Genomic DNA, 27,302 nt, shown 5'->3' with positions numbered 1-27,302 from the left:
GCCACGGTTTTGCAAAGCTTGGAGAAAAAGCACAGCGAGTTCTGTTTTTCTCCCTGTACCCATATCTGCGGCTTTGCATCGGAAAGCCCGAGGCCCATGGAGTATTCCCAGCTGTTTCTGTGTACCTGATAAGTTCTGCCTGTCAGACTCGCTTTCCAATGCACAAGAGGACGACTGTGGCAGGGAGCAAAGGGACAACGTTCCTTGCTGAGAACCCCAACCTGCTCTCATCTGGCTATGCTGTTGAGATGTGGGATTTCAGACTGGCAGATCGAGGATCCCAAAGCTCCAGCAGTTCCGTTGAAACATGGCACAACGAAGGTGGGCAGGTCAATTGCCCATCTGCTTGTGCTGCTGCAGTTCTGGACTGTGCTTATCTAATGCTGACAGCTCACTGGAGTGGAAGGATAAAGGAAGGCAGAATCCACAGGGAAGAAAAAAGGACACAGCGGTGGTCCCATCCATGCCCTACTTCTGTAGGGTATATACGTGTGTTTATGGACGCTTACTATTATATGAAGGCTAACCCAAGATATTTTGCTCCATGAGATCTCAGTAGCAACATGAAGTGTCTTCCTAAGGCAACAGTATTGGGTTGCTTTGAGTTTTCCAGGCTGTATGGCCATGTTCCAAAAGCATTCTCTCTTGACGTTTCACCCACATCTATGGCAGATATCCTCAGAGGCAGAGCCGGCTCTAGGTATTTTTCAAGTGTAGGCGAACAGAATTTTGGCCCCCCCCCCAAAACCAATCACTGAATAATAAAAGCATTGGAAAAGCGAAAATGTTGGATAATAAGTACAGCACAACATATGCATCATATACCACCACGCCGCAACACCACTAGCAATACCACATGCAACACACAATACACAATTATAATAGTATATTACTATTATAGGGTTTAGTCTGAACTCTTCCATGTATCTGAATGAGCAGAATGAAGAAGGTGGGGCCAGGAAGACATCTTTCCACCATGTCTCATGTATCAATTTAATGATATAATAATATTATACTATACTAATATTATAATATATTGTATATACACGTAATATTAATAATGACATTATGATGTAATACAATGTAATAATAATTATAATTCACTATTATAATTGTATATTTATATTACATGCAATATTACTAATAATATTGCAATATAGTCGTATAATACAATATATTGTATGTATATATACTTGTAAACCGCCCTGAGTCCCCTTCGGGGTGAGAAGGGCGGGATATAAATGTCGCAAATAAATAAATAAAATAAATAATGAGGGATTAAGGAAAAGCCTATTAAACATCAAATTACATTAATATTTTACAAATTAAGCACCAAAACATAATGTTTTACAAGAAATCAACAGAAAAAGCAGTCTCGACTACGCCCAGTATGTTTTGCGCCCCAAGCGACCGCGTAATTCGCCTAATTGTTGGACCGGCACTGCTCAGAGGTTGTGAGGTCTGTTGGAAACTAGGCAAGTGAGGTTTTTATATCTGTGGAATGATGTCCAGGGTGGGAGAAAGAACTCTTGTCTCTTGTGAATGTTGCAATTGACCACCTTGATTAGCATTGTGACAATAGATTGGCATTCACTGCAGAATCGCATGACTGTCTGAAATCCCAGCAATCTTATTCAGAGGTGAGGGAAAGCTTTGGTTGCCTGTCCCAATGTCGATAACATTCATCGTGGCTGGGTTGCTTTCAAAAAATGCAGACAGGCACAAAACAGACCACACTCTTCTGGACCTCTGGTCCGGCTTAGAACGCTCTGCCCGTTGGCTGTGCATCACCCAGTTTCGTCTGACCTAATTCTTGAGCGAGAGGGGAGTAGTGGCAGCTGTCAGGCAGAATAACTGCAGCACTGCAGTCAAGATGAATATTTGGGGACAGAGACTGAAAGAAGGAGGAGTGGCCCTGGAATCTAGGTCCTGGTTGTTTTCTTTCGAGGAAAAGAAACTACTAGCACTTGTCGTTCTTATTCGACACTTGGAAGCTTTAGTAGCTTCTCTTTCATAGATACATTACATACACAGGAATACACATATATATATTAGGCTTATGCAATCTGGGGAAACCCTGACCCGTTTCATGTCCCGGCTTCAGTGGGGGACCCAATCCAGGCTCCCATTCCCGTCATTTCAGGCAATGAAGCAGTTTTATTCTAGAGGAGAGACGCTCAGCTGCAGGCAGGCATGTGTTTTAAGAAGGCTTCTTATCTGTTTCTATACTCTAGAGGAGAGGCGCTCAGCTGCAGGCAGGCGTGTGCTTTAAGGAGGCTACTTATCTGTTTCTATACTCTAGGTGTTCAACTGCAGGCAGACATGTGTTTTAAGAAGGTTTCTTATCTGTTTCTATACTCTAGAGGAGAGGTGCTCAGCTGCAGGCAGGCATGTGCTTTAAGAAGGCCTCTTATCTGTTTCTATACTCTAGAGGAGAGGCGCTCAGCTGCAGGCAGGCATGTGCTTTAAGAAGGCTTCTTATCTGTTTCTATACTCTAGAGGAGAGGCACTCAGCTGCAGGCTTTAAGAAGGCTTCTCATCTGTTTCTATACTCTAGAGGAGAGGCGCTCGGCTGCAAGCAGACACGAGCACTTTCTAGACTTGCACACCACACACACTCTCCAAGACAAGGAGACAAGTTCTGTTTCTTACTGATCCAATACAAATGCCAGCAGTGTGATCTTGTTTGCTGTGTGCTAATCTTGTTGTGTATATAATAATAATAATAATAATAATAATAATAATAATAATAATAATAATAATAATATAACCTGCCCTATCTCCCCATGGGACTCCAGATTCTTCACAAGGACCAATACAGACTCCTAACAGTTGTCCACCTTGAATTGAAGCAAGGATGGGACACATGTAGTCCTGCAGTTCAACAACAACATTCCCCAACCCGAGTTCAGATATCAGAAAGACTAGCTTTTACTGAGTCTATTCTACATGGACCTCATACTCTGACTTGGTATCAGTCAGCCTAATGGGGACAGGTGTCACAAATGTTACTCCATTTTGGAGGAACTTATGGTTTTCTATGCCATAACCTTGAAAGCTGTGTCTCATCTCCCCTAACTCACACACATACACACACTGCAATTTAGAAGGTGGGTCTTTGAATAATTAGCTACGTTCTTTGCCTCTCCTCTCCAGCTGCCTCGCAAGGTACAATTAAGAATCATTCTCAAGGCCGCAGGTAATGGATTCTGACTTTGTCGTCTTTGATCTGATCAGAAGCCACATACAAGCCACTGTCACGAACTGGCAATCTGTAATGGCTCAGAGGTCAGTTTGGGGAAAAGAGCAATGTTCCTGAAACCACAGCTTTGACTGGGCTCAGCTGGCAAAGACCTGGAAGGATGATGCCAAAAGCAGGGAATTGGCCTCAATGGCGACAACACCAGAACCACAATGCTATTCCATCCACCCATACAAGACAAGACTTTTCTCTTCTCAATGGTGACACCTCCCAAGACCTCAGAAAGAGGTCTATCTCACCAATGCTACTTGAGATAACACTTTGGTCTGGTGTAGAGCCTGGGGACCTCTGCAATGAACACCAGTGCACCAGGTGATTCCTCAACCCACCACATTGCGTTCTATACAGTGGTAGTTTCTTTTGGAAAGATTATTTCTCTCTCATTTAGAAAAGACCTCATTTTACTGTTTTTAGGAGGCCATAGTATCCCACGTACAGACATACACCAACGTACATACACTATTTACTCTCTGTCCATAGCAATTACATGAAAATCCAGAGGATCAATGGAGCCGGTTTTGTTCTTCAACCCCTTTGCTTGCAAACCAAAGCTATCCCTTGTTTCTTACCTTGAAGATGGAGTTTACTCTCAGTGCTTTGCAGAAGGACGGAACTCACAGAGTCCAGATTGTCATAACTGTTACAACCCAAGGGGCCTGTCCGTGTTTCGGTTACCTACAGAGGTTGGAAGTGAAGCAAAGTCAGAAGCAATACCTTTCTGTGATATTGGAAGACAACAGAAAAACAAGAAAGTTCATAGGAATGGGATGGATCAGGAATGATCAGAAGAAGGCCATCCCAAAGCAATGTTACATTCCAAGTGGTTCAAACCCAACTTTGGAGAAGCAACAGGAAAAGCACCAGATGATAGAATAGCATAAAAGGTGACAATTGTTTAGTGTTGTAGCAAACACTTGTACCAAGATGATTCAGTGTCTGGTATCTCCCTTGTAATGGTTTCAAACGCCAAATATGAGGGTTATCACTATGATAAGTGCCTAGATTTGAATGGCGACTATATTGAGAAGTTGTATTTGGGTGTGGCTTTCAACTGCATATGGTAAATGTTTTCTCCTATACTTTGTTCATTTTTAATTCCAAAACGTAATCTACTTTCTGGATAACCCTCGTAATATTTAATAAGGGTGCTCATTCATCACAGGTCATTGTCCTCCAGTTTGCTCAGACTAAAACTCTTAATGTTCTTGACCATTGGACAAACTGCCTGGAGTTGATGGGAATTGTAGTACAAAACATCTTAGAGCAGTGGTTCTCAACCTGTGGGTCCCCAGATGTTTTGGCCTTCAACTCCCAGAAATCCTAAGAGCTGGTAAACTGGCTGGGATTTCTAGGAGTTATAAGCCAAAACACCTGGGGACCCACCGGTTGAGAACCATGGTCTTAAAGGCTGGGATTTCTAGGAGTTGTAGGCCAAAACACCTGGGGACCCACCGGTTGAGAACCATGATCTTAGCGGCACCAAATTAGTGTTGGCATTACAAATTAAATGGTCTATTAGTCTGACTCAATATGGAGAAATTAATCACAGCTCTCCAGAGGCCTCTATCGCCCAGAAGGAGGACAACTATGGGTCACATTTGGTCTTCATGTTAGTAGTTCTCCAGTATACATACTTCACAAATATCTCAATGAAGCTTTGAGTGAAGAAAAGTGTATGATTCCATATTTCTTCAATTATTTCTTTGATTGGACATCTGGGGCATCACTTGTCTCACCATCCCACTCTCAAGTCTCTGTTCTCTACGGCAGCTCTATTATTTCCCATCTTCCAGGCAAAAATTAGAAAGTTTTTGATTATCTGATGTCAGAACCCTGCTACTAGAGCCTGGATGTGGCTCTGAGTTTCAGGGTCACTGACATTGATAAGACACCTGCGTCTCAGGACTCGGAGAAGAAACGGCTGCTGGACTTGGCGGGGAATCTGCGCGGGGTTTTGCTGAGCGGGAAGAGACTTTTCAAATGAGGGGGAGGGTATATAAAGGATGGTTAGCCGGAGCCTCCCATTCTTGGCTTTTCTGATGTTCATGTTTCCTGCAGTAAAGTTTCTGGTGATATCACAGAGAGTCTCGTGTGTTCATTCAGGAGCGGCTGTGGTGAGCTGACACTAAGCCAAGAATACGGACACCATCCCGCTGTAGCGGTGAGGTGCAACATGCAAGTGGAGGATGAGGAGCTCTTGGGCGCAGGAGGAGGAAGGTCGGGAAGGGCCACTCCCGAGCCGGACGCTGAGTTCCACCAGCTGGCGGCCCTGGCGTCATCCACCGCTTATGCCCAGCCGAATGGGGTAACCCAGAGGCGTGGAGTGGTGCGGGGAGACAGCACCGGAGGAGAGGAAGATTTACCTTCCCCAGCCCCACAAAGGATGGTGTTTCTGGAGGAGAGGATGTCGGCGATGGAGACCACCCTGGCAGTAATGTCGAGGGCGATGGAGCGCCTGGCATTTTTGGCGGAGCCAGAGAGAGGAAGGGAACTTCGGGCTGGCTCAATGTGGGACATGAGCGTGGGAAGCAGCCAGGGCTTTGCAGACCTCCCAGCACCGAAGGGAAGGGAAATGCGAAAGGAGCCCGGCGCCCGGCCCAAGACCCGCACTAGCCTGACGCGGGTGGAGGAGAGTGACGACGAAGGGGAAAAGCCTCCGAGAATCCCGGCTACGCTCCCAGCTGAGACCCTGGTGCCCCTGGCGAATGCCGGGCATGGCACAGGGCCAAGAGAAACAGCAGCGGGGCCCACCGGTCCGCAAGGGGGCTTGCGACGGGCGGAGGATTGGGGATTGCCGCCACAGGGACCCCTACCGAGACGAGAGGAACTAAGGATCGAGTTTGGGGGAGAGTCCTCTGAACTGGATTTTTTCCTTACCACGGTGAGGGGCTATATGGAGGACAATGCTCACACTTTTAGAACGGAATCCAGCCGGATCCGGGCCATTGGTGCAGTGTTGAAGAGGGGAGCGGCTAGCTGGTACGTTCAGCTGCACGCGCGGCGCGACCCATGTCTGGGGTCAGTCCGACGCTTATGGGGGCCCTGGAGACCCGTTTCCGAGATCCATTGGAGCAGATCCGGGCGAGGGAGAAGTTGAAGACCGTCTCCCAGGGGCAGAGGTCGGTATCTGAGTATGCAGAGGAATTCCAATGCCTCGCCGAAAAGGTGCCGGAATGGTCTGCAGTGACAAAGATGGAACTCTTCAAAGAAGGGCTCAGGCGGGAGATCCTCTCCTGGGCTGTGCACCGTGATGAGCCTGACACACTGCGCGGATGGATTCAGCTGGCGGGGCGCGTCGAGACATCGCTGGCCCAGGCGAGGAGGCACCGAGGAGGGCTACAGCAACGGCCGCAGATGAAAGAGGGGAGCCGGAAGGAGGGATCAGCCCCAGCCGGGAGGAGAGCGGAGCCGACAGGGAACGGGAGCACCAGCAGGAGTGGCTGCTTCGTGTGCGGCCGGTTGGGCCACAGGGCTGCCGAGTGCTGGCAGAGAAAAGGGGAAGGCGGAGGCCCGCCCAAACCAAGAGCCGTGGCAGGAAAACGCGCCGAGGAAGAATCACCGATGAGGCACCACTCGGGGGGGTTGGTAAGTCAGGACAAAGCTATGATAGTGGTCCCCATTCAGCTTGAAAATGGCAGCAAACAAGCAACCTGCAAAGCGTTTGTGGATTGTGGATGTTCCAGGAACATAATTTCCCCTGAATTAGCCGAGGGATTGGGATGCGAAAGAACGAGCCTAGAATCCCCAATAGCATTTTCGCAGTTGGACGGATCCACAGCATCAGGATCGCTAGCTAGGCACAGTGCCGAAGATGTAAAGTGTAAGATAGGGAGTTGGGAAGGAAAGGTGTCATTTGTGATATCACAAATCGCCAATTATAATGTTATACTAGGCATGCCGTGGCTGGGGCAGGCCAACCCGCAAATCAACTGGGAGGATAAGAGCATGATTTTCGGGATGAGTTTGGAAGAAGGGAGCCAGGAAGTCGAGAGGGAGCCGGGGAAAAGGGGGGAGGAAGACTCTATCAGAATAGCAGAACTGGCAGATAAATTACCCCCAGAGTATCGGGATTTTGTGGACGTGTTTGACGAGAAGGAAGCAGACAATTTCCCACCGAAGCGGAGAGTTGAAGTGAAAATAGAGCTAGTCCCAGGAGCAGAGCTTCCCAAGGCAAAGATATACCCGATGTCGGCTAGGGAAAAGGAGGAACTGAGAAAGTACATTGATAAAAACCTAGCGAGGGGTTTCATAGAACCTTCGAATTCCCCTTTAGGGGCACCTGTGTTGTTTAGGCGGAAAAAGGACCAAACGCTGAGGCTCTGCATTGATTACAGAGGCCTGAATGCAATCAGTACTGTAAATAAATACCCTCTACCCTTAGTGAAGGACTTGATCGCCCAGTTATCGGAGGGACAGATATTCACTAAACTGGATTTAATTGAGGCTTACCATAAATTGCAGATCAAACCAGAGGACAGGTGGAAGACGGCCTTCTCCTGCGCATTCGGATTATTCAATTATTGTGTGCTCCCATTCGGTTTATGCGGGGGAGGGGCCGCGTTCATGCAATTAATCAACGAAGTGTTGCATTCATTATTGTACAAGGGAGTTTTTGTTTTTTTAGATGATATATTGATAATGTCTCGGACCAAGGAGCAACACGTAGAACTAGTCAGGGAAGTCCTCCAAAAGTTGAGGGAAGCGAAGCTGTATGCGAAACTTGCCAAGTGCGAGTTCAATAAAGACCAGATAGACTTTCTGGGGTATAGGATTTCCTCCCAGGGAGTGGCGATGGACCCTGCGAAGGTGGAAGACGTAAAGGGGTGGGAAGCCCCCAGAACACGGAAGCAGCTGCAATCCTTCCTGGGATTCGCAAACTTCTATAGAACATTTATCAAGGACTTTGCGTGCCTCACTTTGCCATTAACTGATTTGTTAAAGACTAAAGGCAGGGGAGAAACAGCCAAAGTGAAGGCCCCTGGGGCCAAACTGACCTGGACAATAGAATGCCAGGAAGCTTTCGAAGCCCTAAAAAAAATGTTTTACTGAGGAGCCCGTCCTACAGCACCCTGATATATCTAAGACCTTTGTAATACATTGCGATGCGTCAGACCGGGCATATGGGGCAGTCCTGCTGCAGAGAGACGAGGGGGGGAACCTGAAGCCATGTGGCTATCTGTCGAAAAAGTTTAGCGATACAGAAAAAAACTGGCCGATTTGGGAGAGGGAAGCCTTAGCGATTCTGAAAGCACTAGAGTGCTGGAGACACCTTCTGGAAGGGAGTGGAACACCGTTTGAGGTGTGGTCTGATCATAAAAATTTACAATATTTGAGATCCCCTCGCAAACTATCAGCGAAGCAGATTAGATGGGCCCAATATTTCAGCCGTTTTGATTTTAAACTCAAGTTCTTCCAGGGGAAACACAACATACTCGCTGACGCTCTCTCTCGGATGCCTCAGCACGGGGGAGGAATTCAGGAATCTGAGGGGAGTCTTTTCCTAGATAAGCAATGGGGCCTGGCAGTACTGACTCGAGCACAAGCGGCCAAAGATAACAAACGTACTGCCATTTCCACGGGGGGAGGAGAAATATGGGAGGAAGCGTTGAAGCGAGCATATGGAATGGACGAATGGTTACAAACGAACAAAGAACAGGGAGAACTGTGTGGGGATTTGGTGTTTGTTAATAAGAAATTGTATATTCCTGAATGTTTGAGACAAGAAATGTTAAGGAAATGCCACGATAACAAGGGTGCAGGTCATCTAGGTCCCACCCGGACTATTAAACTGTTGGCCAAACAATGCTGGTAGCCCGGAATGAGGAAAGATGCCAGGGGGTACGTCACGCAGTGTGAATTATGTGCAGAGGGCAAAACACCACCTGGGAAGCCCCAGGGGCTATTGCAGAAGGTGGTGGAGCCCATGAGGCCATGGGAATGCGTGGCAATGGATTTTGTAGGCGAACTACCCCCTAGCAGAGGCCACAGATACATTTGGACAATATTGGACCTATTCTCAAAACAGGCGCACTTTGTGGCCCTGCCAAAGCTCCCCTCGGCTGAAAAGCTCGCGGATTTGTATGTAAAGCATGTGTATCGCCTACATGGGTGCCCCGACAAAATAATTAGCGACCGGGGAGTCCAATTCACTGCAAAATTTTGGGGAAAATTCTTACAGCTGTTAGGAGCAGAAAGGAACCTGAGCTCAGCCTTTCATCCCGCGACCAACGGGGGGGTCGAACGTACCCAACAGACACTGTGCCAATTCTTGAGGATGTACACCAATTATAGACAGGACGATTGGGCGGACCTTCTACCGTTTGCTGAGATGGCTTTTAACGGGGCCATACATTCGGCCACAGGTCGTGCCCCATTCGAAATAGTATACGGACAGGAGGTAGCACCTTTCCCCAGGCTACCCGAGTGGAAGGAAGGAGAGGGCCAGACCGACAAGGAATGGCCGGCTAAAATTAAGCAAGGGTGGCAGAACGTGGTGGAGGCATTGCGGGAAACACAAAAGAAGTACAAGCTCTTTGCAGATCGTAGGCGCCGAGAGGGGGACAAATTGGGCGAAGGAGATCTGGTTTGGCTGAGCACAAAAAACCTGAAATTGGGGTTCCCATCCAAGAAATTGGCTCCACGCTATATAGGGCCGTTCAGGGTAGCGAAAAGAATAAACGAAGTGACATATCGGCTGAGGCTACCCAAGGACCTAGGAAAGGTACACCCGGTATTCCATTGCAGCCTGTTAAAAAAGTATAAAGGAACTCTGGACAGCGGAGAACAATAGTTGTGTTAAATCTTTTCCTTCCAGGACGAAGGGGAGGAGGACGCCATGTCAGAACCCTGCTACTAGAGCCTGGATGTGGCTCTGAGTTTCAGGGTCACTGACATTGATAAGACACCTGCGTCTCAGGACTCGGAGAAGAAACGGCTGCTGGACTTGGCGGGGAATCTGCGCGGGGTTTTGCTGAGCGGGAAGAGACTTTTCAAATGAGGGGGAGGGTATATAAAGGATGGTTAGCCGGAGCCTCCCATTCTTGGCTTTTCTGATGTTCATGTTTCCTGCAGTAAAGTTTCTGGTGATATCACAGAGAGTCTCGTGTGTTCATTCAGGAGCGGCTGTGGTGAGCTGACAATCTGACAGGAGGCTTCCCATCTTAAATGTGGCAAAGAAAGAGGACCTGCCCTGTTGACACCCAACGTGATGATGGAGGGCAAACCTTTTCGGAAATTGCTCCCTGTGACAGCTTCACCAGCCAATTGCTGGGAGAATACGAATCCCCTCACACTTCCACTCGTACCAGAAGATTGCTTTTCAATGATGGAAAAAGGTCTCTCTCTTTTGTCTGAGGGTCCATTCTTGTCTCTTTTGTCTGCCCTCCCCAGAACCTATCTTGTGTCCCTGACTGCTTCGTATCTCAGAGCCTTTTGTCCAGTGGTATTGTAGCCTCGTGTTGCTCACACACTGGACAGCCGGTGAAAAGACTTTCGAAAGAAAGCTCAGCTCACAAAAGGCTGAATGGGAACACCGTTCAACAATGGGAACACTACACACCACGTTCTCCTGCACAGGTACAAAATCGTTCCCGCCTCTGCATCACTTCCATTACTACCATGACTCTTGGGACCATTTGTCCCTCCAACTCCTATGGCTCACTATTGAATTGATACTGGTAAGCATGTGTGAGGTTCAGGTTAAATTGCTTAAACTTCTTTCTATGTCGAAGGTTGGGCATGGTGTGGATTCATTCCCCCAAAGTCTACAAACTACCAAAACATTACAGTAGAGTCTCACTTATCCAAGCTAAACAGGCCGGCAGAACCTTGGATAAGCAAACATCTTGGATAACAAGGAGGGATTAAGGAAAAGCCTATTAAACATCAAATTAGGTTATGATTTTACAAATTAAGGATCCAAAACATCATGTTATACAACAAATTTGACAGAAGTAGTTCAATACGCAGTAATGTTATGTTGTGATTACTGTATTTATGAATTTAGACCCAAAATATCATGATATACTGAAAATATTGACTACAAAAATGCCTTGGATAATCCAGAACCTTGGATAAGTGAGTCTTGGATAAGTGAGACTCTATTGTATTTAGAATGTATGGTTTTCGAACTTTTTGTTCCCACGTTACACAGAAAGTCTCCCACATATGAGAAAACATTGGAAGATGCCTCTCAAAGGAGCTTGGAACCCTGTAGCATCACCGAATCCCTCCATTATATACTGAATTGCCTCTCAAACTTTTGTGTCGCCCCACTTCATCATCATCATCACCACCACCACCATGACCACCACCATCGTCATCATCATCATCATCATCATCATCATCATCATCATCATCATAATCTTTACTCTCTCTTTTCCCATTCCAAGACGTATGGAAATGCACACAATCCATGACTTACCTTGATTGCTCCCGTTGAGATTTGGATCTCATGGAGACGTCTCATGGTTCCATCCCGGTCCACGAAATAAGAGGAGGCGAGCTGGTGAAGGGACTCAACGCTTTGGGTTGCATTGCCTGACTTTCGATCAAGCCGGCTTTTGTCCATGTACATGGTCAATGCTTCCTCTCCTAGAAAAGAAGGAAAGAAGGAAGGAGATGTCACCATCCTGCAAAAATTGCTTATGTCCAAACTGTGAAACAAATTACTTATATTCTCTGTTGAAAGGGCTTTGGTTGTGTATTCTTGCACATTGGGTAGGATCGTTCTTCAGCCCTTTCCAACTTTAAGCTTCTATGATTCTACCTTTGGCTTGAATCCTCATGGTATTCCCAATTAGAAGCGATACCTAAATTTTCTACTCGACCGATACAACTGTCTTTCAAGACGCTTAGGTCAACAATGAGCTAGGACATTAATGGTTGGGAACTCAATCTGACCCGAACTTTGATCTCATGACTTCCACATCAGTAGTGAGTTATCGCAGCTGGCTACTAACCAGCTGCATCACAGCCCAGCCCTATTCTAGTTTGGAGTCCCAATAAAGATTTAGACCAGTGGTTCCCAAACTTATTTGGCCTGCCGCCCCCTTTCCAGAAAAAATATTACTCAACGCCCACTGGAAATGGGGGCATGGCTTAGAGGGGTGGGTGTGGCTCCTGCTCAAGAGGTCGGGGCTGAGCCTCTCCCCTAGTCCAAGATGCAGGGCTGGGAGGGGGAAGTGGGTGGGGCCACAAATGGGCGGCCAGGACCGGGATGGGCAGAGTTATGAGCTCTGAGGAAGGGCTGAGCTTCTATCCCTGTCCTGCGGTGCCTGCCAGGACACTGGAAGCGGGGCTAGAGGAGGGAGTGGGGCCTCTTCCCAAGTGCCTGACAGGGCTGAACCTCTATACTCTGCCCCCATGTTCTAACAAGCACCTCAGGGGAGGTATAGAGGCTCAGCCCTGTCTCGTGCTCTTGGGAAGAGGCCCCGCCCCCACCCCAGCCCCGCTCTTTAGTCCTAAAAGGCCTCTCAGGAGAGATATAGAGGCTCAGCCCTGTCTCAGGCTCTTGGGAAGAGGCCCCGCCCCCACCCCAGCCCCGCTCTTTAGTCCTAAAAGGCCTCTCAGGAGAGGTATAGAGGCTCAGCCCTGTCTCAGGCTCTTGGGAAGAAGCCATGCCCCTCCCCTGGCCCCGCCCCTGTGTCCTAATAGGTGCCATCACCGCCCCCTGGATCGCTGCAGCACCCACCAGGGGATGATAGTGCCCACTTTGGGAATCACTGATTTAGACCTTGATGCTCCTGTGCTATGGATTAGCGACAAAATGTACCTGGAAATTCTCCCACCACACACACAGCTCAAGGGAGTTCATTTCTATAGACTTGGAAGCTGGAAGAGCAGAAAATTGAAGTGCTCATATTGAAAATAATGCTAATTGGATGTTGCAAAAAAAACAGCAACGGATTTAACAAGGATGGAGAAGAGGAAATAGATAGGGACTTTGATTGCTAATCAAGCCACAAAACATCCTCAGGAGGACTTCAAAGAACATCACAGGAGTGGTACACAAATGCCTCCATGTTGGGACAAGGCCTCCTGAGAAATCCCTATCTTGTGAAAACATTGGTAAATATAGATCAGGAAGAGGAAAAGCGCAGCCCATCGCCGATAAAAAAAGCCAGCGTCAGCAATCAAGGAGGGTTAATAGATTTTTGCTGCATTATTAAGTCCTAATTTCTCATTTATTAAGCGGGCACAGCGTTCAAAGCCATCTCGCCTTCAGGATATTCCCTGCAAAATAGCTCTCAGCTCTTCCCACTCCAGCCTTTGGCAGACACATTCCCAGAAATCGTGGAAACTCAGAGAAGAAGAGCCAGGCCTTGCTAGGGTTCATGGGAAGGAGATATGGATATGGATATGGTTTGGGGCAGGGGTCCCCAAAGTAAGGCTTGGGGGCCGGATGCGGCCCTCCAAGGTCATTGACCTGGCCCCTGTCCTAAACTTTAGAATTAGGGTTGACCTAAGTCTACCTGGTCTTTGGAGGTCTCTTTGCTTACCTATGATCTTATGAGATCATCTAGATGGTCTTTGAAAGTCTCTATGCTGATTTACGGCCTTATGAGACCATCTAGATGGCTTTTGGAGGTCACTTTCCTTACCTTTGGTCTTATGAAACCATCTAGATGGTCTTTGAGGTCCCTTTCCTTATCTATGGTCTTCTGGTGGCCTGATGAAATCATCTAGATGGTCTTTGAGGTCCCTTTCCTTACCTATGGTCTTATGAGACCACCTAGATGGTCTTTGGAGGTCTCTTTGCTTACCTATGGTCTTATGAGATCATCTAGATCAGGGGTCACCAAACTAAGACCCGTGGGCCTGGACTCTGTCCTAAACTTTAGACTTAGGGTTGACCTAACTCTGAAATGACTTGAAGGCACACAAGAACAACAATCCTGATTTTGGACTATTTCATCACAGTCCATCCTGCCAACAGTCTGAGGGACCATGAACCTCCACTTAAAAAGTTTGAGGACCCCTGGTTTGGGGTGAAGCTGGAAGGAATTGAAGTGCAGCAAGAAGATAGACATCCAGAATCATCATAAAAGGTGCTTCATACTCTTGAGAGTCTTCCAAGAAAGCCAACAGGAGGTTCAAAGTTGAGATGGGAATAGGATCCCGGGGCTTTATGTGGTCCCCAAGATTGTTTTGTAACAGTTTAATTCCTTACATTCTGTCAAAAAGTATCTAAAATATTTTAGGAGAGGAGAAAGTGATATGAGATTCTAACAGGCACCAGACCTTGCCTGATCTTGGAAGTTACAAAAGATCAGCTCTGGGTAATAGTTGGATAGGAGACCATCAACAAATACAAGGTTCTGTAGGCTATCTTTTGGAGGTAGGAACTGGGAAAAAACACTGCTCGGATTCCTTACCTAAGAACCCTTTGGAATTCATGGGGTCACCATAAGGCCATAGGCAAATTGAAAGCAAATGCAGAATAGACACATATAGCTCCTTGGTTACAGGCAACGGGGAGGAAGCTTGCTCTTCCCCCTTAGGCCTACTAGCCTATAGAGCAATATCTTGGGCACCCTGGGGCACCAGTTCTGTCAACTGCTGAAGGGGAATTCCAGCTTCCCATCAGCTCGGGGAAATATATGTACGCCAAAGTGCTCTTTCGCATGCATTAATCACACTCCGCTTCCTGAAGTCAACCACGATAATCAACAAACAGAAACAGCAATCCAATGTCCAATGTAGTGTAAATTTCTATGCGCAAAGAGATGTTAAGCCAGCACTTGAAGAACAGCAATTTTGTGCAACTTATGTCAATAAGTGGGTTCTGTTGTGTAGTTCACAATTGCAGTTCAGACAGCCCTGCTTCTGCAGTTGTCAGCAGTATATATTTGTTGCATATATGGTCGGAGGGGACCCCAAGGGTCATCCAGTCCAACCCCTCTTATGTTATGCAGAAACACCAAATCATTCCCTTGTCTCAGCCTTCTTTTATCCAAAAACACAACAGAGCATCCAAAAATACAGGATACTTGTAGTTGAGCATTCAGCTCACAGCAAGCAGCGTGTGAAGTGTCATGTGGCTGCCCAGACTGGACATGGGATTATTCCAGGTGAGGTCTAACCAAAGCAGAATAGAGTTTTACTATTACTATTTGCCATGAATGTTCTGTGAGTCGGGGAAAACTACTCAGAAACACAACAGAGTATCCAAAAATACAGGATACTTGTAGTTGAGCATTCAGCTCACAGCAAGCAGCGTGTGAAGTGTCATGTGGCTGCAAAGAATTTAGAGCTTAGGAAGTAAAGATGCAGAGTTCAGTCTTTAAGATTGCAAAAGGTTTGTTTACAAAAACAATAACAACATTTCTTCATAGTAAAGACCTGGATCCTAGCTTCTGTTGAACTCCACCTCTCTAGGGTTCAAAAGAGAGGGAAAGATCTCAAAGCACACATCTCTCCTGACACAGAAGCAAAGAGAGGTCTCAATACACACAGTGTACACCAAGATGTAAAAGTAGCTAACTAAATAATAATAAATAATAATAATACTTTATTTTTCTATCCCGCCACCATCTCCCCGAAGGGACTCGGGGCGACAAACATGGGGCAATATCCAAAACAAAAGCAGAATAAAACAATTACAACAAATAACAAAACAAAAACAATGATAACATCAATCAAATAAAATAAACAATTTAACATTTTAAATACAATAAAACATATAAAACCAGAAAAAATGGGTAATGATACAACATCAACCACTAAAGATAAAAGCAGTCGGGCATATAAAAAACACAATATCCAAAGCTTTTAATAAAGTGCATAACCAAGTGTCAGAGAGTTAACTGGGGTAATATGGGATAAGGTAAGGTAGGAAGGGATTAAAGTGTAAGTAAACTACTCTTCATTGAGGACTGCAGACTTGGGCAGTGTGGGGTTGAACTCCAATACTATTAACATTAGATTCCTCTTGATGCAGCCTTGAATTGTATTGGCTTTTTAGCTGCCGCATCACATTTTTGACCCATGTCTACTAGGCATGTCCGATCGATGAAAAAAATGTTTCAGTTCTCTTTTCTAAAGTAGGGGGTGCTGGCGCTTCGATATAGAAAGTATTTCTGATTTTTTCACCCAAAAATTTTGGATATTTCCGAAAATTTGTAATGATTCTAAATGTTTCTAAAATGGCGGGTGCGCAATCACCAAAAAAAGGAACCTGGGGGGGGGGATTTTACAGGGCTCTCCCGCCCTCATTTCTTGAGCTATCCTCATCAAATTTGCAATGCCCTTACAAGTTGTGCAAAGATACTTTGAAAACTAGAAATTCCCTTGCTATATTTGTAAGCAAGACGGACACTGGAAATCAATGGTATCTCTGACTATGTAATCCCACAAGCCTCAACCCAATGCCTTCCATTAGAAATGGACCAGTGATCACCACGCCAAGCAATGCCCTGGCAAGGAGTGCAAAGATACTTTGAAAACTAGAAATTCCCTTGCTAAGAGAAAGAACCAGCAACAAAACCCTAACCCTTTCTCCAAACCCCTCTGTGGGAACAGCCAGACTGGGCCCCTTCACCCTCTCTCTCCCTTAAGACACGAGGCTTGCTCTACATTTGCAGACCACCACTCTCTCCGCGCAAAGCCCAGCCCAGAATGGCTCACCCAGGCTACACAACGGGCTTTTATGGCAATCTTCCACATGGACGCAGAGGACCCTAGCCCCCACCTTTGTGTCCATCGTGGAAGCTTCTGATTGGCCGGGGAGTGGCAGCCATGTTAGGCTGCGCTAAGCTCCCATTCAAGGTAAGTTACAGAAACAAATTTTTAAAAAAATATATTTTTAAAAATATATTTTAAAAAATTTGGGGGAGGAAAAAATTAACGAATCATTAAGAGACAATTAGAGAATGGGCCAACAATGGTTTGAATTACATTGCTGGTTGTGCTGTGAGACAATGTCTCAGAATGCGTATCAAAAAGTGAGAACAATCCGAAATAAATCTGATATACGATTCAAAACGATTTTTTGGACATGTCTAATGTCTACTAAGACTCCTAGATCCCTTTCGCGTGGACTGTTTTGTAGTCAAATGTCACCCATCTTATATCTGTGCATTTCATATTTTCTGCCATGCATTTATCTCCTTTGGCCCTCCACATTTGCAGGCCTCAGTTTTGTGGATTTAGCTATATGTTCTGAATAGCTAGGTCCTCCAGCTCTATTGTCAATGCCCGTCTGAAGTTGAAGAATTGGCTACTAGATCTCCACACCCAGAGAGCCATAAGACAGAAAGGAGAATGCATTTGCTCAATTCCGTGATTGGTAAATATCAGCACTAAGAAAATGGCCACGATGTGCCTGCTAGGTTTTAGAGCTCTTTGGGGGTAATTTGGGGATTATTGTAATGAAACGGAGAAGCGATGGGCTGTCAAGGGCTGATAGGTTGTATATCCTGGGTGTGTTGGGGCAAGGCGCGCCGGCAGTCTCCAAACAGGCAAATACTTTGGCTCATGAACAATGCATGCTCCCAGGAGGGTCTATTTGCATCATCTTCCTCTTTACTGCCGTCAAGACGAATCTTTCATTCCTCCGGTACGGTTCCCCTGGCGGCTCCCCCTCCCCGCGTTTTCTGCACCAAGGGCTGATGGAACTCTTAGCGCCGCTGTCCATCGCCAGCTCTCGTTACAGCGCCGTGCATATTTTAAAGCATTCTGTCGTAAAAACAGGCGCAGGAACAAGCCTCGGTGAATAATTCACCGTCGTGCCTGGGCAAAATTAAAAATATATTTCACAGTCAAAGCTCGGCGTTCTGTAGGGTTTCGAGGGAGATGCAGCGGGGAAAGGGAGCCGGATGGCAGGAGGTCAACCAGGTGAGAAGATTGAACATCAACGGTGTCCTCAGAGAACGGGTTTGTGGCATGGAAAACACATAGTATGATGCTAAACTAAGCCCCATCGCTTATCCGTTTCGTTGCATTTGAGCTTATTTTATGTAAATCTCCATTTGTGGAGTTATGCAGAGATTGTGTGCAACCCTAGCAAAGAGCAACAGCATCTATTGCTTGTGGCAAGGAGTTATTTTGGATATGGAGACAATGAGCGCAATGGTTGAAGGTTCAAACACTTAATTAATTTAGTAGGTAAGATTTATGGATATTTAAGAAGCTGTTCCTATATTCTGGTTTTTATGAAAACAAACCCCATGCTATCTATATCTATATATCTATATCTATATCTATATCTATCTCTCTATCTATCTATCTATATATATATACAAACACACACACATACATATATACATACAAACATACACACACTAGGTACCCACTGTTGCCCGGATTACTTGAAAAACCCTGAGAAGCTCCATCAGTACTTAAAGTTTGTTATGTTGGGCAAATTTGTTCAAGATGCATCATCGGTGAGGGTAAACTACAACTCCCATTCTGGTGAGTCAGTCCCCTCAAACCCCTCCAGTAGGTTGAGTTAGTCATGGGGGTTCTGGGTGCCAAGTCTGGTCCAAGTCCATCATCCATGGAGGTCACAATAGGAAAGGGTTAAGGGAGATGCAGTGGGTGGGGTTATGCAAATTATTCACCAATTGAGAGAGTAAGAAACACTGGGATTCCCATGGTGGAGGAAAAACAGAAAATCTAGGATGAAATTGTCCCCATCTAGTGGGCAGTATGGTGTTTGTGGAGGACGCTGGCAGGGCTCTTGGACATGTTCACAGTGCTCACCATAACCTGCAATGTCATTGGAAGGAGGACCATTGGTGTCTCCTGAGTAGTGGGAGCTATAGCTATTTGTGGAAGTGGGAGCCTGTCTGTGTAAGTGGACACCCCAGCCACATACAAACATACATATATTCACTTTTATTATGTGTAGAGATATATCTATCTATCTCAAAGTATGTATGTACCGCTATAGCTTGTTGGATCTGAACCAAGTGTGGCCCACATACCCAATCTTTGCAATTTACTAATAAGGCTTTACTGTGTTTCTGCAATGCAGCGATAGATTCACAGCGTCGCGAGCCATAGATTGTGATGGAAGATCTCAGACAGCAGTTTATTTAAAGGCATGCCAGGCTTGATGTAAGCATTTGAGCTGAGAAAATCTGGCCCTGGAGCAAACACACACTTTCCCATTTATAGCAGCTTTGGCTAATTTACCCAGCAACAAAGGAGAAAATCACAAGGAAACACAGCCATGACAATCCAAAGGGACTTCCAACACAAAACTCCCAAGCACCAGAGAGGATACGGTCAGGGGTCCTCAAACTTTTTAAGTGGAGGGCCGATTCACAGTCCCTCAGACTGTTGGGGGGCCGGATTATGATGAAATAGTCCAAAATTAGGATTGTTGTTGTTGTGTGCCTTCAAGTCATTTCAGACTTAGGTCAACCCTAAGTCTAAAGTTTAGGACAGAGGCCAGGTCAATGACCTTGGAGGGCCTTAGTTTGGGGACCCCCTGATCTAGACGATCTCATAAGACCATAGGTAAGCAAAGAGACCTCCAAAGACCATCTAGATGGTCTCATAAGACCATAGGTAAGGAAAGGGGCCCCCAAAGACCATCTAGATGGTCTCATAAGACCATAGGTAAGCAAAAAGACCTCCAAAGACCATCTAGATGATCTCATACGGCCATCAGAAGACCATAGGTAAGGAAAGGGGCCCCCAAATGTCATCTAGACAATCCCATAAAACCATAGGTAAGGAAAGGAACCCTCAAAGGCCAGCTAGACGGTCCTATAGGATCATAGGTAAGGAAAGTAACCTCCAAAAGACATCTAGATGGTCTCATAGGCTGTAGCTAAGCAAAGAGACCTTCAAAGACCATCTAGATGATCTCATAAGACCATAGGTAAGCAAAGAGACCCTAAGTCTAAAGTTTAGGACAGGGGCCAGGTAAATGACCTTGGAGGGCTGCATCCGGCCCACGGGCTTTAGTTTGGGGACCCCTGGGATATGGTGAAGCCCATCTTCCTCACAATACCAAACGGTTGCCGACCTACCTCCCAAGGTGGCAGAGATGAGTATGTGCGTGCCGTACTTTTTGATGATGGTATCTATGAACTGCTGCGTGGTTGGCCTCCTGCCCAGCAGGCGGATGCTTCTCTGGAACTCGGGCATCAGGGGCACCGGGTTGCGGAGCAGGTCCCTCCGATCGATAGCTGTGTTCCTCACCTTCCAACGGGCAAACTCCCTAAGCAACAACACAGGAACACAACACAGGTGAGGCTCCAAATCCAGGCGGGAAAGGCAGGAGAGCAGGGTTAGAGTTGGGTTTAGGATTAGGAGGGAAACAGAGGGAATTATTTCCAAATACTTCCATAGAGATCCATAGGCAGAGGCGGTCCAACCGCCAGGCAATCTAGACATTTGCCAGTGGCACCATCATCCTGGGGGCGCTATCGAGGCCCCCGGGAGGGTGGCGCCACTCCCCTCCTCCTTCACCTTCAAGACGGGCCTTCCTGCCACAGTCTGGGCCTTGCCTCCATGGCCTGGGCCTTGTCTCCATGCAGCCCGCGCAGCCTGGCCACACCTCCCGACCCATGCGGCCTGGCCACACCTTTTGCGCGCCCTGGCCATGCCTCCCGCGTGCCCTGGCCATGCCTCCCGTGCGGCCTGGCCCTTCCTGTCATGGCCTGAGCCTTGCTGCCATGCGGCCCGCACGGCCTGGCCTCGCCTTGTACCCCATGCCACGTGGCACTGCCCCCTGCGCTGTATGCCCCGCCCCCGCACCGCAGGGGGGCTCGCAAAAATTACCTTTGCCTACTACATTAAAATAGCTAAGGACGGCTCTGTCCATAGGCACATTCCCAGGGCTAAAGAGTTTCAATATGGGAAGAAAAGTAGTGAAAGAAGGGAAAGGAAAGACAGGGACGAAGGGGATTATTTAAGCACAAGGTGATTCATGACAAAGCAACAGGTCTGATCTAGATCAGAATCAAGGCATTCACAACACAACATGTTGCTGAAGTATAGATGGGTAACGTTAAAATGTGAGTATGTTTATATGTATGTAAATGTATATTTACACAAACACAAGATGGTCTATGTACAAGGAAATATGTCCAAATAGCATATAGTATTCTTAAAGTTCCCCATACAAAGCTCAATTTGGTAGTACCAGACAAAATGAAAAGGAGCAACAGCTCTAACACAAAAGTTATCCAAGTCTAATATTGGTTCCAATGTATATAGGCTTCAGGGATACATAGTCAATGAAAATATCTTCCAAACAAAGTAAACAGACGGTTGGTCCTGTTGCTGTATACTGGAATGAAGAAAATAATGATGGAGCACCGCTCTCAAGAAAGTCTTCACAAGTAAAGTCCAAATAAAGTCCCAAGTCTACAGGGGTTCCCAGGTAAAAATCCCCTTCTTCAGGAGTTGGTATACTCAGCAACAATGAACTTATATATAGTGCCTAATTGCTTACAAGGAGTGACTCTTCTTGTGGTGATTTCACTCGCAGATAGCTCAAACATGTTTCTACACAATATATATATATATATATATATATATATATATATATATATATTAGTGTTGTGCATGAAATCATTTCTCTCTGCTCTTTCATTACTTTTGTTACCTCTGGGAACATGTAATGGGAAGCCCCCCTCTCCTACAAAAATCAGCTCAATATGAAAGCAAGCAGGAGTCAATCCTGGCTCCTCGTCTGCTTTTCGCCATCACAGTTTAACCTTTTTTATTAATTAAGAGTATAGACACAAATTTTCAGACACATTGAACCCAACGCACAAATTTATCAGAGGAGGAAACTACAAAAATGAATTCTACAGAGTTGCTAAAACATAACAAGTAAAGTCAGGCTGATATGGGAAGATATTACAATATTATTATTAATATGATGATTATTATTAATATTAATAAAAATAATGATGGTAGTGATAGTTTTAATAGGATTTATAGTGCATAACCACTTTGAATTATCTCCGGAAACAGATCAGTAGCCAGTAGAGATGCTGGAGTGGAGATGGTATATGATCTCAGTTATATCCAAATCTCTGTGCTCCCTCATATGAACTTCTTCAGAAAAGACATTGCCAATTGGAGGCAGACCAAAGCCCCAGACAGGTTGCACTACATCTCCCATAAAGCCCAGACAGCATAATCAGGGATTAGATGGGGCTTTTTAAGAGGGAAGAAGAACAGTTGCATCTGGACCCCGGCTGAAGCATCTAGGAGCTGAAGGGGGAGGAAGGGAGGCCAAATGTGTCCCTTCTTCCTCATCTCAGCAGAAGCCAGTCTCTCTTTTGGCCCCAAGGTAACGTTTGGCTAATGAGCACACGATAAAGGCTAAAAAAGTAAGATAAAACGAAATGGCAGGTGTTGCAAGAGACTGTCAAGATACTTATTAGCAGCACGCTGCCTCAAGGGGATGGAGAAGTTTGGGGGGAAATGCTAAGGAGGAAAGATAAAGTTCAGTGCACGGGGTGAGGATTTCACCCTCCTGGGAATGGTGGCCCAAGGGCAGGAACATTTCTAACTGGAGGGAAGAGGCCCTTGGAACAAATTAAATGCTCCGTCTTTAAATTGCCTTGGAGGACAGAGAGCATGAGGGCAAGGGAATGAGATTCCTGCAGAAGCCCGAGGCCGTTGGTACCAAATGGAGACAGAGAAATTATACACAGCACAGAATCTTCTTGGTGTCTGATATGCAATCAGTTCTTATCATTTGTGGATTTAACTTTTGAGGATTTGTGGATTTCATTAATATGTTCGCTTTGGGAATCCTGAGGTCCTCCAGTGTGGCTCTATTTCAATTCATGGTTTTCCCACCATTTATGGGGGGTCCTACCGTGTTTCCCCGAAAATAAGACAGTGTCTTATATTATTTTTTACTCCCAAAGATGCGCTAAGTCTTATTTTCAGGGGATGTCTTATTTTTCTATGAAGAAGAATTCACATTTATTGTTGAACAAAAAATGAACATTTATTATATACTGTACAGTAGTTACCATCACAAACCAACATAACCAGACAAACTGTGAATCCTATCAAGAAATTCTTGTTACTACCATTATTTCCATGTATAGCTAGTATGTACATTTACCAATCTGTTCTGTTTGGTAGGCACTGGGCATTCTTCCAAACAAAGACTTTGCTAGGTCTTACTTTTGGGGGAGGCCTTATATTTAGCAATTCCGCAAAACTTCTACTAGGTCTTATTTTTCGGGGATGTCTTATTTTCAGGGAAACGGGTATGGAGTTTTGTGGAGCATTCTGCAACAGTTTTGTGGGTCACCATGGTGAAACGGTTTGAACATTGAACTATGATTCTTCAGACCAAGTTTTGCATCCCAGCTCTGCCATAATAACTAGATTTGTGCACGGATTTTGTTTCTTCCATTTCCTTTGGTATCTTCAGTATTTCAGGAGCACGTACCGTGTTTCCATATTTTTCTATGAAGAATTCATATTTATTGTTGAACAAAAAATGAACATTTATTGTATAGTAGTTGTCATCACAAAACAGCATGACCAGACAAACTGTGAATCCTATCAATAATTTATTGTTACTACTATTATTTCCATGTAAAACAATCTATGGTACGTACATTTACTGATCCTGCATGTGCTGGTGTCCTGTCTGGCGGGTCTTACTTTCGAGGGAGGCCTTATATTTAACAATTCAGCAAAACCTCTACTAGGTCTTATTTTCAAGGAATGTCTTATTTTCAGGGAAACAGGGTAACAGAAAAGACCCTCCTGGTATGAAACCCACCCAACACGAAAACAAGCAGGAGCCAATCTCAGCTTCTCCTCTCCTATTCGGCATCACAGTTGAATCTTTTCAATTTCCCTTTAATCTTCTGATTTTTTTTATTTAGTGGGATTGACTCGGAGTTGGTGGACTGAGGGACGTTGGGTGGGTTGCATTTTTGGGGGCTTGGAGAGTTTACTTTAGCTTCTTTTTCTCCTTCCTTATAATTATTATTAATAACAGTTATCCCAGCAAACAAATAGTGATTCACCTGAAATGCACAAGCCTAATAATAATTCATTGATAGAGGAGCCTGGCTACAGTTGCTAACAGGCAAGGAAGTCCATGAAAAGACAGAGAATAGTGCATGGAAATTCTAGGAAAATGCCTTCCCTGGCTTCATTTTTGATGTCTACAGGTCTCTCTGCTCAACCTGACCTTTTGCTCTTGGGCTGCATCAAGTGGGAAGAGGAGCGGAGTAGGATCATGACCACTGTTTTCCAGTTGCCCTTGCTACCTCTTCCTTGCTGATTCTTCCGGCTTTCCGGCATCCCCCGGGAGGAGCCATCTGCTCTCTGCCACCCACAGTCCCATCCGTCAGCCGGTGGCTTTTTCCACACATGCTCACGTCAACACTTTTCTATTCCTAGCATCTCTTCTTTGCTGCTGGGTCAGCCTCTTCTATTTGCATGATTTGCTGCATTTAACACCATGGAACCGTCATGGGGCTAACAAACCACAGAAGCAGGACTTTGCTCTCTGCCAGCCTTTCTCAGTGTGGCCAGGGGTCCAACTTGACAAGAGACAGTCCTTTCTTTGAAAGGCTATGGGAAGACAATACTCACTTTGAACCCTCTGTTTCAGAGACAAGAATCATGTGCCCCTCCCCAAGGGCTGGTTTTGTGTCTTTGAGACTAGTTGGAATCTGCCACAGAGTCTTTGAGAGTTGCCATTTTGGGAAGCTTCAGGAAACATTGACTTTCCTTTCAAAGAAAATGGACAGCAAGCAGATGTCCAGGTCCATTTAGTGTCGCTCCAGGTATATATATGGTAGACGACAGTGTTGTGCCATATACCATATGTACACTTGTATATATTTTGACCTCAAGGGCAGGTTTGCGATGGGTCAAGGGTACATTTTCTGTCTCCGGGACCTTTCCTGAGTTGCCAAAATTGCCAAATGACTCCTCCCCCTCAAAGTAGACAAGGAAGTGGTATATAATAGGCTTGTGCATAGATTCGTTTTGGTTGGTTCTCTTCGGCCAATCTGGCTTGTTAGTTTGGCCGTAATGGCAAGGATTCAGTCACCTTGTTTTTTTTTCACCTGAAAACCCATGTGGCTGCTGGACATGGCATATTCCCTTCCATTCGGGAGTACATGGCACATGTTTCCTTAACTCTGTTGTTCAAATCCAGACTCCCTTGAAAGGAAGAAAGGAAAGGATGCCAGGAATTGAAAGGGGAGCCTTGTAAGTTCTACATTGCCACCAATTGGCCGGATCTTCCCAGATCTTTCAGCTACCTAGTCAAAAACAGATATTTCCATTAGCCAATTTTCGGGAAACTCGGAAACTCCCAAAAATGGGTGTGGGTGCCCAACAAAATTCGGATATCAAAACTGGATCGCCCCACAGCCGAATTGCACAAGCCTAGTATATAAATTTGTTTGCAAGAATTTCTCTTTGTCTTCCTCTCTGGGAACAAACAACAGCATTCCTAAAGGGAGAAATGCCCAACGAAGATAAATCAAGGGGAAAACATATGCTGAGTGTCAGCAGAAACTCTGCAGAGTTTCAAAGTGTTCAGCAGAAACCCTGGATTTATAGTACATGGTGGAAGCCATCTTGTCTCTCAGGAGGCTGGATTTTTTTAAGAAAAAAAATAACTCCCACAAATGTGTTCTAAATAATAAAGCCAACAAACAATAAACAAATATGTTATGATCAAAGCACAGCATGTCTGTTCTGACATATTGTTGGCACACACTGTTTATTTTGAGAACAATGAGGGAGAATCCTCAGTATCGAAACACAGCATCATTGTTACCAATGCTGCTGTAGTATTATCATCATCACAATCATTCCCATCATCAACCAAATCATAGAGTTGGAAGAGACCTCATGGGCCATCCATGCCAAGAAGCAGAAAATCACATGCTAAGCACCCTGAACAGATGGCCATCCAGACTCTGCTTAAAAGCCTCCAGAGAAGGAGCCTCCACCACACTCCAGGGCAGAGAGTTCCATTGCTGAACAGCTCTCACAGTGAAGAAGTTCTTCCTAATGTTCAAGTGGAACTACCAACCCAATACGCCTTTAGAAGATAAGATGAATGACTGAGCAACCATGTTGACACCCTGCACTTCCAACTGCCAGTTTGGTCCCTATTGCAGAAGGTGGGGAGAACAATTTCCCCTGGAGATCACGTAGGCTAGTGGTTCCCAGACTTATTTGGCCTACCGCCCCCTTTCCAGAAAAAATATTACTCAGTGCCCCCTGGAAAGGGGGAGGCGTGGCTTAGAGGGGTGGGCGTGGTTTCTGCTCAAGAGGGCGGGAGGGGGAGGGGGGCAGGGACACAAATGGGTGGCCAGGACTGGGCGGAGTTACTAGCTCTGAGGTAGGGCTGAGCTTCTATCCCTGTCCTGCAGTGCCTGCCAGGACACAGGGGGCGGGTCTAGAGGAGGGGGCGGGGCCTCTTCCTAAGTGCCTGACAGTGCTGGACCTCTATACCCCGCCCCCGTGTTCTAACAAGTACCTCAGGGGAAGTATACAAAGGCTCTTGGGAAGGGACCCCGCCCCCGCCCCTGCCCTGTTCTTTAGTGCTAAAAGGCTTCTCAGGAGAGGTATAGAGGCTCAGCCCTGTCTTGTGCTCTTGGGAAGAGGCCCCGCCCCACCCCTAGCCCTACCCTTTAGTCCTCAAAGGCCTCTCAGGAGAGGTATAGAGGCTCAGCCCTGTCTTGGGCTCTTGGAAGGAGGCCCTGCCCCCTTCCCTCTGTGTCCCAACAAGAGCCTCAGGAGAGGTATAGATCCTCAGCCCTGTCTCAGGCTCTTTGGAAGAGGCCCTTCCCCTCCTCTGGCCCCACCCCTATGTCCTAATAAGTGCCATCACCAGCCCCCTGGATCGCTCCAGTGCCCACCACTGGACTCCCACTTTGGGAATCATTGCTTTAGAAGATAAGATGAATGACCGAGCAACCATGTTGACAGCCTACACTTCCAACTACCAGTTCGGTCCCATTATCCCCACTCAGATCAGTAGCTTTCTCACTGGATGATGGGTACTCCAACACGTCCTCACTATTGCCCCATTGTAGAAGGTTGGGAGAACAATTTTCCCTGG

General features: G+C 46.0%; 1 protein-coding gene across 3 annotated transcripts in view; it reads right to left on the bottom strand.

The window, feature by feature from the left end:
• Positions 1–27,302, bottom strand: part of brinp1 (BMP/retinoic acid inducible neural specific 1) — a 111,573-nt gene that overhangs the window by 18,937 nt on the left and 65,334 nt on the right. For all 3 annotated transcript variants that reach the window (XM_062959686.1, XM_062959689.1, XM_062959688.1), the window contains exons 3-5: positions 20,245–20,435; positions 11,685–11,854; positions 3,832–3,937 (exon numbers count right to left, since the gene is read on the bottom strand). In XM_062959686.1, the coding sequence (XP_062815756.1) occupies positions 3,832–3,937; positions 11,685–11,854; positions 20,245–20,435 (467 nt within the window). The remainder of the gene's footprint in view (positions 1–3,831; positions 3,938–11,684; positions 11,855–20,244; positions 20,436–27,302) is intronic.

The sequence above is a fragment of the Anolis carolinensis genome, unplaced genomic scaffold (assembly GCF_035594765.1).
Source record: "Anolis carolinensis isolate JA03-04 unplaced genomic scaffold, rAnoCar3.1.pri scaffold_7, whole genome shotgun sequence".
Lineage (NCBI taxonomy): Eukaryota > Metazoa > Chordata > Lepidosauria > Squamata > Dactyloidae > Anolis > Anolis carolinensis.
This window is presented reverse-complemented; position numbering and strand designations above follow the sequence as displayed.